At 36.3% G+C, this 17,214-nt stretch overlaps 1 protein-coding gene across 1 annotated transcript in view; it reads right to left on the reverse strand.

Moving 5' to 3' along the window:
- The window catches only part of CACNA2D1 (calcium channel, voltage-dependent, alpha 2/delta subunit 1), a 420,200-nt gene extending 402,999 nt beyond the window's left edge, over positions 1-17,201 (reverse strand). Inside the window, exon 1 of the mRNA XM_009882926.1 lies at positions 16,994-17,201. Within this exon, the coding sequence (XP_009881228.1) occupies positions 16,994-17,088 (95 nt within the window). The 5' untranslated portion in view covers positions 17,089-17,201. The remainder of the gene's footprint in view (positions 1-16,993) is intronic.
- Between the last annotated feature and the right edge of the window lie 13 nt (positions 17,202-17,214).

Raw genomic sequence — 17,214 nt, forward strand, 5'->3', positions numbered from 1 at the left:
TTGTAAAGGCTTCAGATCCCTTTGTTTGTTTTAATAAGAGAGTACTGCACTCCAGACGGACACCATCCAGCTGCAACAGGAGCTTGCTTTCAACACATGGCTGTTGCCTTCCTCCCACCTGAGGTGCACCACTCCTTTCCAATTGTTGATGTCCCAGGAAGCAGAAATATTTGCGTTTGTACAGATTAGGGATAAACAAATAGCACTTCTGGGGAAAGAGGGAAAGTAATGCTGCCTAAATTTACACACATAGCCCTTTACTAAATGCTACATGGCAATTCCTAAACAAAGAAACTCAATTTCACTCCTCGTTCCTGACTAATATCATAACAGTCCAAGTAATCTTTTAAACAATATCTGATTCACCATCAGATTCCCTGCATTCTTTTTCAGAAAAGGAAAGCAAATGGCTTTTAAGTATTCCCCAGCGTTCAACAAACTATATCTATTATTGACCAAGCTTAATATAAGTTTCAGTAACTATTACTTTCTTAGACAGTAAATAAAAAAAAAACCAACTTTTTTTTCCCCATAAATAGCAGATGTAATGGATGTTTATTTGTTAAAAATTAATGATGTGCATGTTTGGGTGGCAGAAAATGCTCATTCCCCATGAAAGATCTTACATACTTATAAACATAGAAATTTCAGTTTGGACACAGAGCACAGACAGCAACTGCACAAATACCTCTGAATCTTCTAAAAGTAATCCTAATTATTTGCCTACCAGGTAGTTTTAATCACTAGTCCATAGTTACACTTAGCTCATCTGCTGAGTGTATATAACTAATGTTTATGTAGATATTAGCTTTAATTATACGGAGGCAAGAGGCAAATGAATTCAAAAACACATGGAAAATAATGAATACAAAACCACATGGAAGATAATGAACTTACATTCAGCTCAATAAAGAACTAAAGGCATGCGGAGGAAATTTGTTTATGATCAACACACGCATGCAGTAGTTCCATGCACGTTAATGTCACAGAAATAACTTCAAACTGTATAGGACAAAATTATGGCTTTACTGACATCAACATGAATTTTGCAATCTAGATCCATGCCTTTCCTCTATAGTTTAAAAGGCAGAGGATTAAATGATTCAATACCTGCTGGAAACCAGATCCAACACAAGTCGTTGTGCCTGGCTTGGTGCAGACTAGTAACGCTGTGCGTAGTGCAGACCGATCAGCAAAGGCAAAGATAAGCCTCTGATATGTCTGAGGACACACAGTTACTACCAGTTTATAAAAAGACTTCATAAATTTAGCTTTGAAGTACAGTTTATATATTTTAGAAGCTCAGTCCTTTCTTTCTTTGGGTGTCATGTAGATTAATATTCAATCATTTGTAATTCTGCAGTTACAGAATATCCTACTAGTTGTTGCCATACATTGTAACCGAAAGTATAATACTGCTGGGTAGTACCAGTAGTAGTGCTAGTACATAGGAATAAGGCAAAACATGTATCAAACATATCACATGCTGCTCCCATCCAAACCAATGCAACCCCAGTATACTCAAAGGATGTCACCCTGAACAACTGTCAAAAATTCATTGAAGCGAAGATACAGAAATTTAAGTATCTTCAGCTGACCATAGTCTGAAGACAGAACGGGACCATACTAGATGTACCACAATAAATTAATGCATTCAGCTCCTATAATAAACTAGCTGTGCCCAGCCCTACAAATATATTTATTTATTTATTTGTTTGTTTGTTTGTTTGTTTAACTATTTGTAGCACAACCGGACTGTCCAGAAATATTCACATGCAAAAAACATCTGCAGGGTAAGAATGATGAGAAATCTACAAAGTTTTACAAACTCCTAAAGGGTGACAGTATAGATTTACAAAAGACTAAGAACCTTGTACTAAGTATTGGGCAAACTATTGTTCTGTCCTATCTATCACTAATGGTGTCACCTATGGCAGAGGTTGTACCGTTCCCTTGGGTATTAAAGCATATAACCATTTATCGTCTGCCTGCGTTACAAGTACGTCTGCCCTATGCTGATAACAGCAATAAACACATAGGAGAAAAAATTATAGAAAGCAATGTGGCTGTCTTGCATCATGTTAGAGGTGCACACACATTAGTACCATACATACTACCCCCACAATTATTTGTTCCTCTACAGGTACTATCAGACAAAACCCTCAGGAGACATAAACTATATTGCTTTATCATTAGCAGGGATGCTGTTTCCATGTCAAACTTTCTGTCTAAGGATCTCTATCTCATAAGCTTCTGTCATATGGAATCCATAATAACATGGGGTTTGTTTCTTGATTGGAGTTTCCAAGTACTATAAGAACAGAGACACATGTATAGGATGAATTCACTGCTGCTGTTTGAGGTCTGCATAGAGGAACATTCAGTCCCCTTGTCTGACATACTGCACCATTCCTATATGTTACATTGTATTGCAACATTGTATACAATAAATTCAGCCATATTAAAAAGCATATTCAGGAATGCATCAGAGGTATAATAAATGACGCAATAGATTCCTTTCTGTGCATAATTTCTATGGCTTTTTGAAATTATTTTACCACCGCACAAAAATTGGGGATGACAGACCGTTTCCATGCAGCTTTAGCATTAGTTTTCCCATAGCAGAAAAGACAAGCGTCATTTAATTAAAATATGTTACCTATGATAAAAATGGACATAAATCATCATCACAGTACTTCGTTGGAGTAGGTTGGCAATAAAGATGTCATATATAGAAGCCTTTAAAACTATACACAAATCTTCTACTAAAAGAAGTCTCCAAAAATCAAGTAAGAAAATAAGTTGTGTCAGAATCATATAGTGATAATTCCTTCAGACGAACTACCTAATGTGGTACTTGATCCAAAAATCTGAAAGTCAAAGTCTACAGTAGAATTTTTTTATTGAGAATCATATTATGACACCGTTCCATACTTCTACCTTGTAAGTGACCTTAAAAATGAAAAAGGCTTTGGTTTTTTTGGGGTTTGGTTTTTTTGGGGTTTTTTTTTTTTTCATTTTTAATAATATAACAGTTGGAAAGAATGCTGTTAAGCAAAGCAAAAAGCACTGTCCACCTCCCAGGTAACACAGGAGAGAGCTTTTTCTTTTTCAGATTTCTTTTCAGTACAAATTTGGAAGCTTAACAGTTCAGAAGCACCACAAACACTTCTAGGCAATGAATCCACAAGCCACCTAGTTGTACTATCAAGGCATTGTGTATACTTAATCTGAATTTTCCTTACCTTAATTTGTAGGTTAAAGTCTGCGAAGCTGCTGATAACCACTATACGCATTCATCTTTATCATAATTCTAATAACAATTTGTATTCAGACTTTTATTCTACTCTGATATGTAATAGCAAAAATCAGCACTTACACAGTGTATTACATTTTGAAAGCATTGTCCAAACAATTCTCTCTGCCCTTTTGAAGAATTCACAGATGAAAGGGAAAACTGAATAAGAATAGAAAAAACACACTCTGAAACTCCTGTTTTATTTTTGTAAATAAATTGCTTGGAAGCTTTAATCCAGCCCTAACTTACAACTTTGAAACCATGTGAATTCAAACCACATCAAGTTTTTAGATGCATAGGATGAGCTTTTCTTCTAAAAAAATAGGTGTAGCAATAGTAAGGCTTTACATTTGTATGGAGGCAGACAAATAGTGGTGAATTACTTCAGCTGAGAGAAAAATCAGGTGACCATTAAACTGCTGGTTTTAAAGCTTCTGAGAATTTTTTTACTGTATCATTCCAGCATCATTTCAGACTCTCGGAGAACTACACAAACAATGTAAAATAATGATACTTCACTGTAAATAGCCCTTATTTTTGCATTGATTTTGTTTAGATAGACATTAAGTGCTAAAAAGATAGTGTAATTGCTCTGTTCTGAAAATAGACAGCATTATCGGCCAAGAAAATCTTCATTAGTTCATTATCCAATTTTCCCAGGTGAAAGAAATGTCACATGGAGGGTGTGTGTCTGTGTCAAATCACATAGCAACAAACCACAAACTGGAAGCTACCTAAATTACTGTTGAATTAGAAGCTCCATTCCACAACAACAAACAAAACTGTGTACCTCATGCAGTCTGTATTTGCCTATCACATATTTGTTTAAGGACTTTAGACTGAAACACACTTATAATACTGCGATTTAAAAAAAAAAAAAAAAAAAAAGAGGTTTATTTTGTTACTTTACAGATATTGTAGGGATGTTTCATTGTAGATAACGCAGAACAACTTTATTTTAAGCAGGCTTTGAATGAGTCATTTTGGAGATGACCCCTGGCTTACAGGTTATCTGTTTGGCCATTAAAAAAGCCTTGAACAAGTTCTATCAAAATACATGTCATTAAGTGTCAGTACATTAAATTTGGATCTGGTACACCAGAAATGTCAAATTTCAGGTATTGGTGAAATCTCTTAAATTTAGATATGGTTGCTCCTAAAATCACAACAAGATTAAATATGGATCTAGACCTACAAGACACATGAGTTTCTCACCCACACAGGTAACTAGAACGGTCGATATTTCTGTGGTATACTGCTGATATTTCCTGCTTGTTAATTTTCAGGAAAAATCTCAACTAGGAAATAAGTCCTGCCCAGTGAAGGGCTGTACCAACTATTGAAGTCACACAGCATAAAAACCACAGGATCAGCCAGTAATTTCTCTTCCTGCTGTGAAACAACGTCCTAACAATAGAAAACATCAAAAACATCTCTTTGCATAGGGCATCTTTACCATAGCTTTTGAGTTCAAAGGATAACTTTTGGCTAATACCTTTAAATTCTCAGAGGCAGATGCTTCTGCAGTCTCTCCATGTAGTGGAAGTTATTACTAGGTTTTCCTTGCCAGAGACAAGGTATGTCCTTTGCAGCTTTAACAAAGTTATCTACAAAATCCACCTGTCATGTTAGTCTTACATAAGAATTGCATTTTGAATAATTAGCTATAGAAAAAGCCCTCTTATTAAGTCAAAATCATAAAAACTGTAAAGTCAAATAATCAAAATAAGAATTCATCTGCGTTTTAATGTGTAAGCACATGTAAGCATAATTCTGCCCTTGTATATTTATTTCATATCCTCAATGAAATGTGTTTCCAGCAGAAAAAAATAATGCTTGATTTCGGAACTGAAGACAGGATCACAATGAAGATGTATAAGGAAAACAATTAAAGGCCATAAGGCAATTTCAATATCTTGCATTTCTTGGTTCTCAAGTGTTTAGCTGTACAATTGGATAACTTACTATTAACTTAGATTTTTTTAAATACTGATGAGCACTTTATTCTAGAACGAGATTAATCCCATGGAGAGTAATGGGACAATTGTAGAGTAGAATACTATTCACTAAAAAGAAATAGAGCCCCAGGTAATCAGATATGTGGAACAAAATATTTAATCACCGGTGTTTAACCTGTGCTTGTGAAGCTGGCAGCATCACAACTGAATACATAAAGTGTTAACAGAAGCATGGATATCTACAAGAACAACTGAGCATTTTTGTGCAAAACTACCTTGCAGACAATAAAAGTATTTTATCTTATAAATAAATGGAGTTATGAAAAAAAAAAAAATCCCTATCAGCAAAATAGCTGCAGGCAAAGTACACTGTACATCCACTGCAATATTCTTTATGGCCATTTGTTAATTGTATCTCTCCCCATCCATGTGATGGGTGGTTTTAATCCAAACTTTGCAGACTGGGAGAGTGTATCTATACTTGGAACACTCACATAGCAGATAAGTAAGGATACTGGCTGAGTGCTTCTAATAGCAAAGCAGCTATCACACCAGAATTTTACCTCATGTCCCCATAAAGCACCAACATCATCTTTCAGAGTAAACTCAGCTTCACTGGAAAAAAAAAAATATTAAGTTTCTCTGTAAATTTCTTGCTGATTTTAAACCTATTTATCTGAAAAATCAAGATTTCATACCAGAAGGTGAACAAATTATTTGGTTGTGCATAATTAGAGGTTAAAATAAATTACTTCTATCATTCCTACCATTCCAAATTGCAGTGCCAAGCTCTAGAACTAATTGCTAAAAAAAAAAAAAGACCACAAAAAAGTAAGTTTGTGAAAGCCATTTACAGTTACCCTGCACATTATTTAATGTTGCAGTATTTTAAAAAGGAAAGTATTTCTTCCTTACATTTCCATATGTATATAAAATTGTGTTTGTTCCTAATCTGGGAGAACATTTTTCAATGCCTTCTGGCATATTAAGAAGTTCTTTTTCACATGGGCACTTGCTCAGTGGGGCACGGACAATGAAGTGGTGTCAGAGCTTATCATTTAAAAGGAAGACAAATGACCACATCTGATATCACGCATGGTTTCTTTGTGATATCTCACTATTCCCCTCTGTATAGTCTAATATGATCATGTATTACATTTTATTTTATATAATTTTTACAATCAGGCCTTGACAGTGATGACTCATTCTGTTGCGATGAAACCTGTATGTGTTTAATCAGAAATTATTTTATGTGGATTCATCATTGCACTTAGGATTTAAATGATACAGGACTGATACTCATTTTGCTGAAATTACACTGGTGCAAAAAAGGATGAAATTGGGTACCTAATCATTTCCAAAGACATTCAGAGTACATCCTGAGACGTACTCTTAGTCATGCGACAAACCAATTAATCCTTCACGTATTTATAATCAGTCAAAAGTGACTATAAGGACCAGATTCTGCTTTCAGTTACTGCAAAGCTTTTCCTCGTCTGTGTAGTCTAATGAAATCTTAAGACATGTTCCTGTACATATTAGTGATCCTCTCCCTATTTATATATCTACCCACATAATCTAAAATACATTCACAACAGATAAAAGTCTAATCCAAGAGGATGCTAAGGCAAGAAAAGTGGCTTGGTAAATAACAGAAAAAAAATTGGTAAGACTACACTTCTGTTGTCACGGTTCGTAGGAAGCCAAAATAATTGCTATGAAAACTATGTTACTCCTACTTGAAAACTTAATAGCCTTAGTGATTATCAGGTAATTAGTGATTGCTAATGATCATCTTAGGCATGTTAGTAGTCCATATACAGAAATAAGTTGATATCAGACCACCTAAATTGGACTAATGTACTTTTATGCCCACTCTTCTTACACAAGCATGACCCCTTGCAATATGCAACACATTTATTCAAGCAGGAAGGCAAAAGGGATATCATCCCCGTTTCAGAAACTGGAACAGAAGGAATAAAACCAGCAGTATCCAGTACTGCAAAGAAAGCAGCTAACAGATCAGATTAATGAACTCAAGCCTCATAAGCCCTTGACTAGTATTGTCCCCACCTATTGCCTCTGTTTTAATTAGAAAATACAAATTTCAGATAAACTGGGCATCTACAGCTCCAACTGATTTTAACAGTGAGAACAGCGTTGCAATGTGGAAAAGGAGTGCAACTAGCATGCAGCGTTGGCATGAGTCAGATATGCTGGCTTCTTTTCATGATACTGTCTGCAGATTTTTGCTGACTCCTCTTAGTTTCTAAAAATGCTGTTAAGCTTATGTTTTACAATCTGTGTACATCCAAGAAGTACAGATTGTGGGGATTAACTTCTTCTAACTCCCCAGATCTCAAGTTACCGAAAGAAGCAGATATAATTGTACCTTTTCTACAAAGACTATATTTAAAAAAAAAACAACAAAACAAAACAAAACAAAACCAAAAAAAGCCCAACCAACTTTAAGAACCAGGTAAACCATCCAGGAAAGGTTTGGTCATGCAAGTTTCTGAGTTAAGGCGGGAATATAGCAAAACATCTTAATAAAAAAGGCTTAACAGCTTAACAACACTTTTCAACTACAGAGGGCTTTAGAGGCATTAGCTACCAAATTAATCTTGACTATAAACCCTTGCCTGACTAAATGGTAAGATACTGCAGTTTCCTACTTTACTGAGAGAAATTAGTGTGGACAACTAAGATATAAAACTTAGGAAATAATGCAAGGCAGATGAAGGGAGGCAGATAATAATAGAGGCATACGGTGATAAGAGCTCAGCCAAGATACATGCAATTCAGGATGTACATCATAGAAAACAAAATCAGAATATTTCTGATTAAATAAAAGTAAATTAAAAAGCCTATTATATCTTCTATTTCTATTCTTTTTTTCTTTTTTTTCCCCTCAGAATTAGTGCCACTGAATTCATTTATGAGAACAGTTTCAGATCAAGAAATACCTGCTGCAGTAGGAAATACACACAGAGCTAACCATCCTAGCAAAGGATAACTTTCCACAGAAGATGATGGTGCAAGGAACCTCATTGCTTCATCTTCTGTCACCATGCATTCCTACATGTATGTCTTTTCACTTTAACCTGTCTTTGAAAAAAAGTCTAATGGATTTGTTACATTTAGATGTAGAAAGAATACATATGAGGCTAACAGAAAATATGGACATTCAATAACCTCCACAAGAATTATCCTAAATACTTACTGAAGAATAGCATAGTATGTATTATATTTTATTCTAATTCAATCTACTAAAATAAATATGACATATACTGCAAAAAAACCCAACATCCTTATTAACATCTGCCTTAGAATCCACCACATTTCTGGATTAAACTCACAAAACAGAGTATCAACATATCTCACAGGGCAGAGCACTCCCTGAGTTAAGAATAGGGTTAGGATTAGGGATTCAGAATCCACAAGGCCTCTACCAAATAGACTATCCGAATCCACACTGGGGGAAAAACAATTTAGCCATTTACAAAATAAGCCATTTTTCCCACTAGTCCACATCAGAATATTGTAAACCAAAACTTGTCTTTAAATAGACTGTTGAACTTATTCCTTGATATTTTGGCTAGTCTAATGGGATGCTGGATTTATATGTGCAGGACTAAATTATTCACCTGTAAGAGTGGGGGAAGGAATAGTAAAAACCCTAACTTTGCGATTCATACTTCTAGTCACCTCTTCTTCATTACTGTCCTATTTCATGCGGTATCCATAAACACGATCCTTCCAGCTCAGACTGCAAAATGTTTCACCTAGTAATCTTTGACAGAACAGCCCCCGTGACTCAGTTTCCTCCTATGGAAAAAGTTTGAATTTCTAATCAAGAATCAACACAAGCCTGGTGTGACAAATTTCTACTCCTTCCAAGAACAAAGAATGTTTCCCTTTTACTGGTTTCTTTAAGACTACCTTAGTGCAGAAAGAAAAATGCAGCACGGTATTAAAAGTGACAATTGAGAAAAATGGCATGCCTTGATTTAGGCCTTAGTCCTGCCACCCTTACCCAGAGAACTTTTATAACTTTATTTTTATGCCTACTTGAAAGAAGATTTAGTCCATGCTTTACAAAATATAATAGAAGTCCCAGTAAAGATAAGGGAAGGAGAGATTATATCTCTGGGGAATGTTTTAAGCTTTTAGATCAGTCTAGTGGGGAGCTGCACGGGGGAAATCAGAGCACTTAAGTTAGAAAATTGTTTGGATGAACTGAGTTTAGCTTTTCTCCTTTAAATAAAAATTAACATAATTTATCATCTGCTGCAAAAACTAGACTGTGGACTCAGCAACTCCTTCGTGTTCTTATTTACTTCACAAATCAGGTCAAAAGTGATTCAGAATTTAATATAATGGATAAATTCGAGAGTCTTTGCTCATAGACTTCAACTAAAGCTTTATATGCACAAGGGCTGAAAATAGGACCACTGATCCAATATATACCTCTGTGTTAAAGATACTGATTGCTGTGCAAAAAAGTATTCTTAGCCAATATAATCCACAGGACACATTCTTTAAAAAAATCCTTCTCTTTCTGCATTCCTGGATCAACATTCATGACTCTGGAGAAACAAAGGAAAATTCAAATATGAAAAGTGCTTAAATCACTGTATAGAAAATCTGTTACAAAGTCAGACCATAGTTCTTGTCCTGAACAGCTCTCAAATAAGAGGGAGTGGGAATGTAATATAAAAAGAGGGTGAAAAATCCAATAAAACATTTTTTATAATAGTCAGCAATATTATAACTTCACATTCATATTCTATGGGTATTTCAGGCCTGCCTCAGATTAAAAAAAAAAAAAAAGTCTGATTTTGAATTACTGTAATTAACTGCAAAAGCTTGCTGATTTGTTGATGCAAAATAATGTCAATCTTTTTCATAAACTTGTTAGAATCTTTGTAAATAATTAGCAAATATTATACAAGAAATAGAAATTTGGCTGTCTTCAGTTTGCTATCGGAGCTCAGAGAAAGGTGGTGTAAGGAGGGACACAAGCGAAAAAACGCGATCGTGTCCCTAACATCATAAGCTTAACTTTACCAAAGTGAGCCATGTTCTTGTCACAGTGTGCTTGTGAAAAAGGCAGTATATTTTACATTTCACCCTGAAAACTTATTAAGTCTGGGAGGAAGGAAGGTGTGAAACTTTGAGTTTGCTTAGAAGCAGAGTAGGTCAAAAAGTAGTTTGGAAACCACTGGAGAAGGAAAAGACAAATCCCTCTTGAGTGGAATAGCTGCAGGCATACACCATTAATTTTTAGCTATTAAAAACTGCTGAGGCATATTTTGAAATTCTTCACTCTTACACTGGATTTTTTTTTTTCTGAGAGTATCAATAGGATTTTCAGCAGAATAGTCAGGCCCTAAACTGAGAATATTCAACCCATGAACACCACTGAAGTATAAAGTCAGTTGAGAGTGATTTCACTTAGGGTTACATATTTACAACTTAAACATGAGCCACTCCTGCATCACTACTGTGTGTGTTACACAGTAGTGCTTGACATAAAAATCATATTCTGCAAACAATACTGATTCCAGTTCTCTTTTACTATGGGAAATCAGGAGGGAAAGAAGGATCCCAACACTCTGCAATAGCAATGACCGATTTGCTATAGTAAGCAACGGCCCAACTGATGCAAAATCCAGCTCTCGGTCTGATCCGACAGAAGAGAGCATTGCTCAACATACATTTGAGAAAAGCTGAGCTATTTAATAGATTCCACAAGAGAAATAAATCAGAGCTGTAGTCTCAAAGGCAAATCATTTAAGTATTCATTGATACCTGTCTTGCAGCAGCTGGAGAAGGAATGAAAAAGCTGATGTGGGAATGGGCTAAGAGTGACCTAAGACACAATGCACAGGCGCTGCCCAGGGGTAGGAGCAGAAACGCAGTTATTATTTTGTAGTTCTTAAGTTATGTGTATTTTCAAGGTGCTAGATATGTTTTGCCTGGACATCGAGGACACTGAGCTGTCATTCCTTCCTTCAAGAAGTCTGATTCAGCATTTATAGAAGGCATAAATAAAGGATGACATCTGCCTTTACCAAATTATAGCTATGGTTCAACAGTTTTATTCCAGTATTGCGTTCTGGTAAATCTTTTGTTTTGTTAAAGCAAATATTTTAACAAGGGTTTAGAAAACAACATTTTCTGTAGTCCATAATATCAGCTTTTGTCTTTAAGATCTTTATAAGCGCTTTAAGCATGACATGCAACCCAAGCATATAGGGATCAAAAGCTCCTGTATTGCTGCAAAGCATTACAAAACAGTCTGGGGCTCAATTCTGTTCCTGCTATGTTCAACAACAGAGAGAATGAGTCATTTTTCTCTTAAACTACTAAAATGCTCCTCAACTGCAACCCCTATCTTCCAGCGGTTTAAGTCAAACGTTGGTCCAGAAGATAATCCTACCTTGGGTAAAGGATGCTCGCAGAAGGGAAGGATAAAGGCATAAGCGTGTCAGATCACAGTTATCAGTGGGCAACTATAGTCTATTTTGTTTCTTTGTTACAAAAGATTAAAGTAATAATAATTTGACCGTGCTTCCATCAATTTAAAATGCTCTGCTAGATAAATATTTTTAAGATCTGTACAACAGGCCTTCTATTTAACAATGAATACATTTCAGACTAATGTGCTGCCAAGCTCCAGCTCTCTTTCTAGCAGCTGAATTCTTGGATAAAATCATTTTGCAGGGTATGAGCAATGCAGTTCTGAAAATAGCATCACTGCAAAATGAAAGATGGCAAGAACCTCTACAATGCTGATTTATTTCAATGAAATTTCATCTCTTATGATCAGTATCTCTTTTGCTGTTTTCAGCTGAATTTGCATACCTAATAAATTGTAAATCTATAGAATTTGTTAATTTTGAGGTTCCAGCATAAATGTCTAAGAAGGAAACAAACAAAAAAAAAAGGAAAACAATAATAAAAAATACTCATTCACAATTTACATCATAAAATACGTAAACCAGAAAAATGCTTTGTGGATGCAAATAATTTGCATTTATCACCACTGCATGTACAGAGACACTCACAAAAAGAAACCAACACCATTCAACAAGCTGTTACGCACTTGTCTTTAACTGTGTTTCTACTAGAAGAATGGATGGGAGTGATACTTTTTAAAATATCGGTGGGTCTATACATCTTGCGTAATGCTCAGCATTTCAGACATGTGCTGCTGAGAAAACACTAAGAGGTGTTTTCTTCCCTGATTCTAAGTAGATTACATCTTTTGGCTTTCTTTCCAGTTCACTGATATGAAGGTACACTTCAGCAGGTTATTTTTCCTAATAATGAAGATTTTTAAATAGACTGGAAAACACAATTTTCAAATGAGCAGGAGCCTGATATTTTACAATCCGTTAAGGCGGCTGTCTTTTCTAATTAATATCAGCAATAAAATTGGCTTTCTTCTATCACAGACTTTATACTAAAAATAAGATTATATGTATATGAGAGGTGTCAAAATCCCTAAGTCTGACCGTGGAAACAGATGAAAAGAGTACATCATAAATATCTTGTATCTACATTCGGTCACTGATCTTATATAGGAAACGATGCTGTGTACCAAGTCCAGCTACATTCTCAGTAAGATCTACACTTGTTAGGTCCATGTGCAGAAACCAAAAATACGAATGTCCCAGTTGTGAGAGCCCTAATTCATATGACTCATATAGACTTCCCTGACTTGTCCTAATGACACCGAAACAGCAACGATGATTCATGCAAACAAAAAATGGGAACATACAACTTCTTTTCTAAAAATTTCCTGCCTGCATAAATATATATCTATTAATATGTATATTATTTTTATCCTCTGTATATTATTTTTCTCCTCAGATGGTTAACACCAATTTATCTAAGTAACAGATCAGTCTTGAATGTAATGCATAATTTAATCTCTATATACCGAGCAGGTGACTGAGGAGGAAAGAAGAATAAAAGATAAAGGAAATAGAGAAAATGAACAGGGAAGGAAAATTAGAGAAAATAAATTAAAAACACCTGTGAAGTTATGTCCAGAATGATGCAATTACAGAAACAGTACCATTGATATTGAACGGCTTCATCTGTAGGTTCATCAAAATTAAAATATCTGGTTTGTTTTGTTGGTTGGGGTTTCTTTTCTTTTTTAATCAGTACAGACATTTTTCTCACCAGGAAGCAGCAGGTATATCTTTATATCGTACACTACTCACTATCAGTAAAAATATCAACACTGCTAAGACATACTCTTTTAAAAGTATACTTAAGAATTACAACATATTTTTAAACTCAAGACTATCTATTTTGATGCAGTAGAGATAAAAGAACAGAAATAAGGTGAGTTCTATGCTACCTTTATCAGGAAACATACAAACTACATGTACGTGATAGCAATTTTTCCTGAAGTCTGTGTAGATGCAGATGATAAATAAATATATATGGCTACAAAGGAAGAAGTGCCTCACGTCCTGCGTTAGCAGTAGTGTAGTTATGGTGACAGGAGTACTACATACAACAATATTCTCACACAAGTGCAAAATATCTGCTATGCTGCATATATAATTGAGGTATTTAGAGTTGCTATGTTAAAAGTAAGAGCAAGATATCCTGTACCAATATATAATAGATCCCTAATATATGATACAATGAAAATGATGCATTTTAATGAAACTTAATATGTATCAATCAGTACTTAAGCCTTATAGCTAAAGATCAAGACATAATTACTGCTATACTTAAACAGTTCATTAAAGAAAAGTCTTCAATATTTGTGGTGAGATATTCCACCCTGGGAAGCAACAAATACAACGATACCACCTGCTCAGATTTTCACTGAAAAATTAAGGTTCCCATTTCATACAGCGCAATCCTTCACTGGAAATTCTCTATGTATTGGTGGGTAAATGTATCAGAGCCTTTTTGCCTGGTTAGAGAGGTAAAATTAAACAAATGACTGAGATTTTATCAAACAGGCATTGCTTAAACATCCAGCATTTTTTGCTAAAACTGTTTCATACTCGTATACTACTGTATTGGTGATAAAGACTTCTGAATGTTTTAGTAAAAGCACATGTTAAAATATTTACTGATGCAGAAGGAACAGATGACTGAAGGAAAAGTGATTGTACAATAATGAGTTGTTGATGAAATCATGAACTATATAGCCCTGAATATGCACATTTTTCATACAACAGCTGGGAAATACTGCTTCTTCAGACCAACTTTTTAACGAAGAGGAAAAGAGACTGAAAACAACGGGGAGAAAGCAGATAGCTAAGAACATAATATCAGCAAACCTTCAGTTCTTCAATTGTTAATACCCTTTCTTTTCTTTATCCTCTTCTCCTGTGATTTTTTCCTATTTTTACTGTTCTTAAAATATAAAATCTTTTACATTAAGGGCATTTGCGTCACTTCTCTTTGTTCTTCCCCATTTGTAATCTATAGTAGGAAACAAAACATCGCTGACAAGACCTAAAAAAGAATCCAAAAATTGTTTTCTCTTTCACCTGTTACATCGCTACTTTTTGCAAAGCAGCTCTTCCTGCACCAACCTGTTGTGCTGTCTTCTAAATGAACTAAGCCTTATTTACACTTTGATTCAATTTCAAAGGGGAAACATTACAATGAAGGATGGACAGGTGCTATAGATTTTTTCTACAATATTTCAATATTGTAGAATAATAATGAGAAAAAAAGAAAGCCAAAAGCAAGTAGATTGTGTAGAACATGAAAATGCTATTGACTAACATCATATTCTGAATTACTTAATCATAAGTATAGTTACAATTAAAGATATATTATGTAATATGTTTCCCTGTTGACAATCTCTATTATCATGACTGGCAAAAAAGGTACATTCTGAAGGGAATTAGCAAACATGGACAGAGGGACAAAAACAGTTTTAAGGAAATACCACGTCGCGTTAGGCTAAAAAGTGATCTAGACTTCTATTTTAAATTATATAATATTCTTTTCGTACAGTATTATTTTAATTTGACTAGTTTTCACATTTCCTTCTCTTTTAAAACTAGAAAAATCTATGTAGAAGATACTGTAATTAATTGTGTATGGTAACCTTATCAGCTCAATAAGAAACAGTAAATACAAGAGCTCAAACACAAGAAAAGCACTGACTGAAAAAGCCCTGGCTTTGTATTTTGTCACTCTTTGCTTCTACATGCCACATCTTTATAAACTGCAAAACGATAACATTTTAAAAGATAATTTTCCCTTCAATGAAAGGCTATATTTGTTCAACTTAGAAGATATTAAGTGGTTATTTTACACTTATCTTTGTATGCCTTTCTTTCATTTAATACTGTGAGCATCCCTTTGAGTCTTTCATAATGGAACTGATACTCAGAACTGAATCCAATTATAAAAACCTACCAGCAGTACTAATTGGTGAAAATGCATTGCTGGTAATTGCTGTAAACTCATCCTTCTGCACAGGATGAACGAGGGCAATAAATTCTACCCAGCGTTACACAATAGGAAAGACATTACCATTAACACTGGTTTTCTTATGTAAAATGCATTAAAATGAGTCATCCACTTAAAAGTTAACTACTGGTAGCTTTAACCCAGATTCAGGGACTAAGGTAAATGCTTAAAAAAAAAATAAATATAAAAATAATAAGGTGAGGAAGCAAGAATTAAAAGGAAGAAGACACGGTCATTACTCTATAGTGTTTTGGTGTAGGTTTCTTGTTTAATTATTTTTTTTTTCAATCTGTAGGCGAATCTTAAATGTGATGTATTGGCTTATTTTTGCCTTTCTTTTATTGCGTACTTACGTTATGTGTTCTTTGCCCTGCTCTGGGCAACACTTCCATGCTAATGCTTTAAAGATTTCTATCTCACGGCTACGCCAACCAGAAAGCTGCTGGCACCGAGGGCATCCCTCAGCCCTGGCAAAGGTGATTTGGGAGCAGGAAGGGTTTGCGAGGCCAGCGCTGAAGGAGACAGTTCTGTACTTGGGGAGCTTTAGGCGTGCCGAAGCCCCTCCGGTATGGCACACGGCTGCGCGCACCCGGCACCCCCCCCCGCCTCCGGGGACAGAAACCGAACCCCGCCACTGTCAAAACAGCCGCGGTGTGCGCGGGAACACGGCCGGGTCGGGCTGAGCCTCAGCACAGGCTCAAAACTCCGAGCGATGCTCGCCCGCCCTGTCTCACACGCCGGCCGCAAACAGGAGAAGAAAAACAAAAAATAAAAAAATCTGCTTTTTGGGTGAATTTTAATCGAATGGCTAAAATTTTAATTTTTTATTTTTTTTTTTTTAATAGCGTTAAAACTCCGGCCAGGCTGAACTAACCTTTGTGGGAGGAGGGGGCGGGCTCAGTGTAACTCGAAACTTTCCTCTCAGCGCGGCCGAGCCGGCGGGGGGGTGTTGGGAGCCGGGAGCCGCGGCGGAGCGGCTCCGGGAGGCGAAGCCCTCAGCTCAAAAGTACCGCCACCGGCGCACTCCCCTCGCCCCGGAGGGACCCTCCGCTACCCTCACTCCTTCCCAAGCAAAAACCAGCCGAAATCCTGCAATTTTACCTCACCGCCACTTTCCTCACGGACTTACTTTATTTCCCTTTGTATTTTCGCCGGCGCCGCGCTCTCCCCGGCACAGAGATGCCGCCGTACCCCCCCGCCCCGACCATGCCCCCCCACACACACACACCCCAGCCCCGGACCTCCGGACCCCGAGGGGACTTACGTGGTGGCCGAAGGGAAAGGTCCCTCCGAGGAGTGGTTCATCACCAGGGACTGGAAAAGTGTCAGGCTAAAGACCAGCAGCCAGCCAGCAGCCATCTTCCTGATCGAAGATCGATCCCCCTTTCCCCAAGTCGGCGAGACGGCAATAATAATAAATTCAATTATTGTGTGTGTGGTGGTGTGGGGGGGGCTGTTGTTTTTTAAAGCCTCCTCCGCTGCCCC

The sequence above is a fragment of the Charadrius vociferus genome, unplaced genomic scaffold (assembly GCF_000708025.1).
Source record: "Charadrius vociferus isolate BGI_N301 unplaced genomic scaffold, ASM70802v2 scaffold32, whole genome shotgun sequence".
In the NCBI taxonomy this organism is placed as follows: domain Eukaryota; kingdom Metazoa; phylum Chordata; class Aves; order Charadriiformes; family Charadriidae; genus Charadrius; species Charadrius vociferus.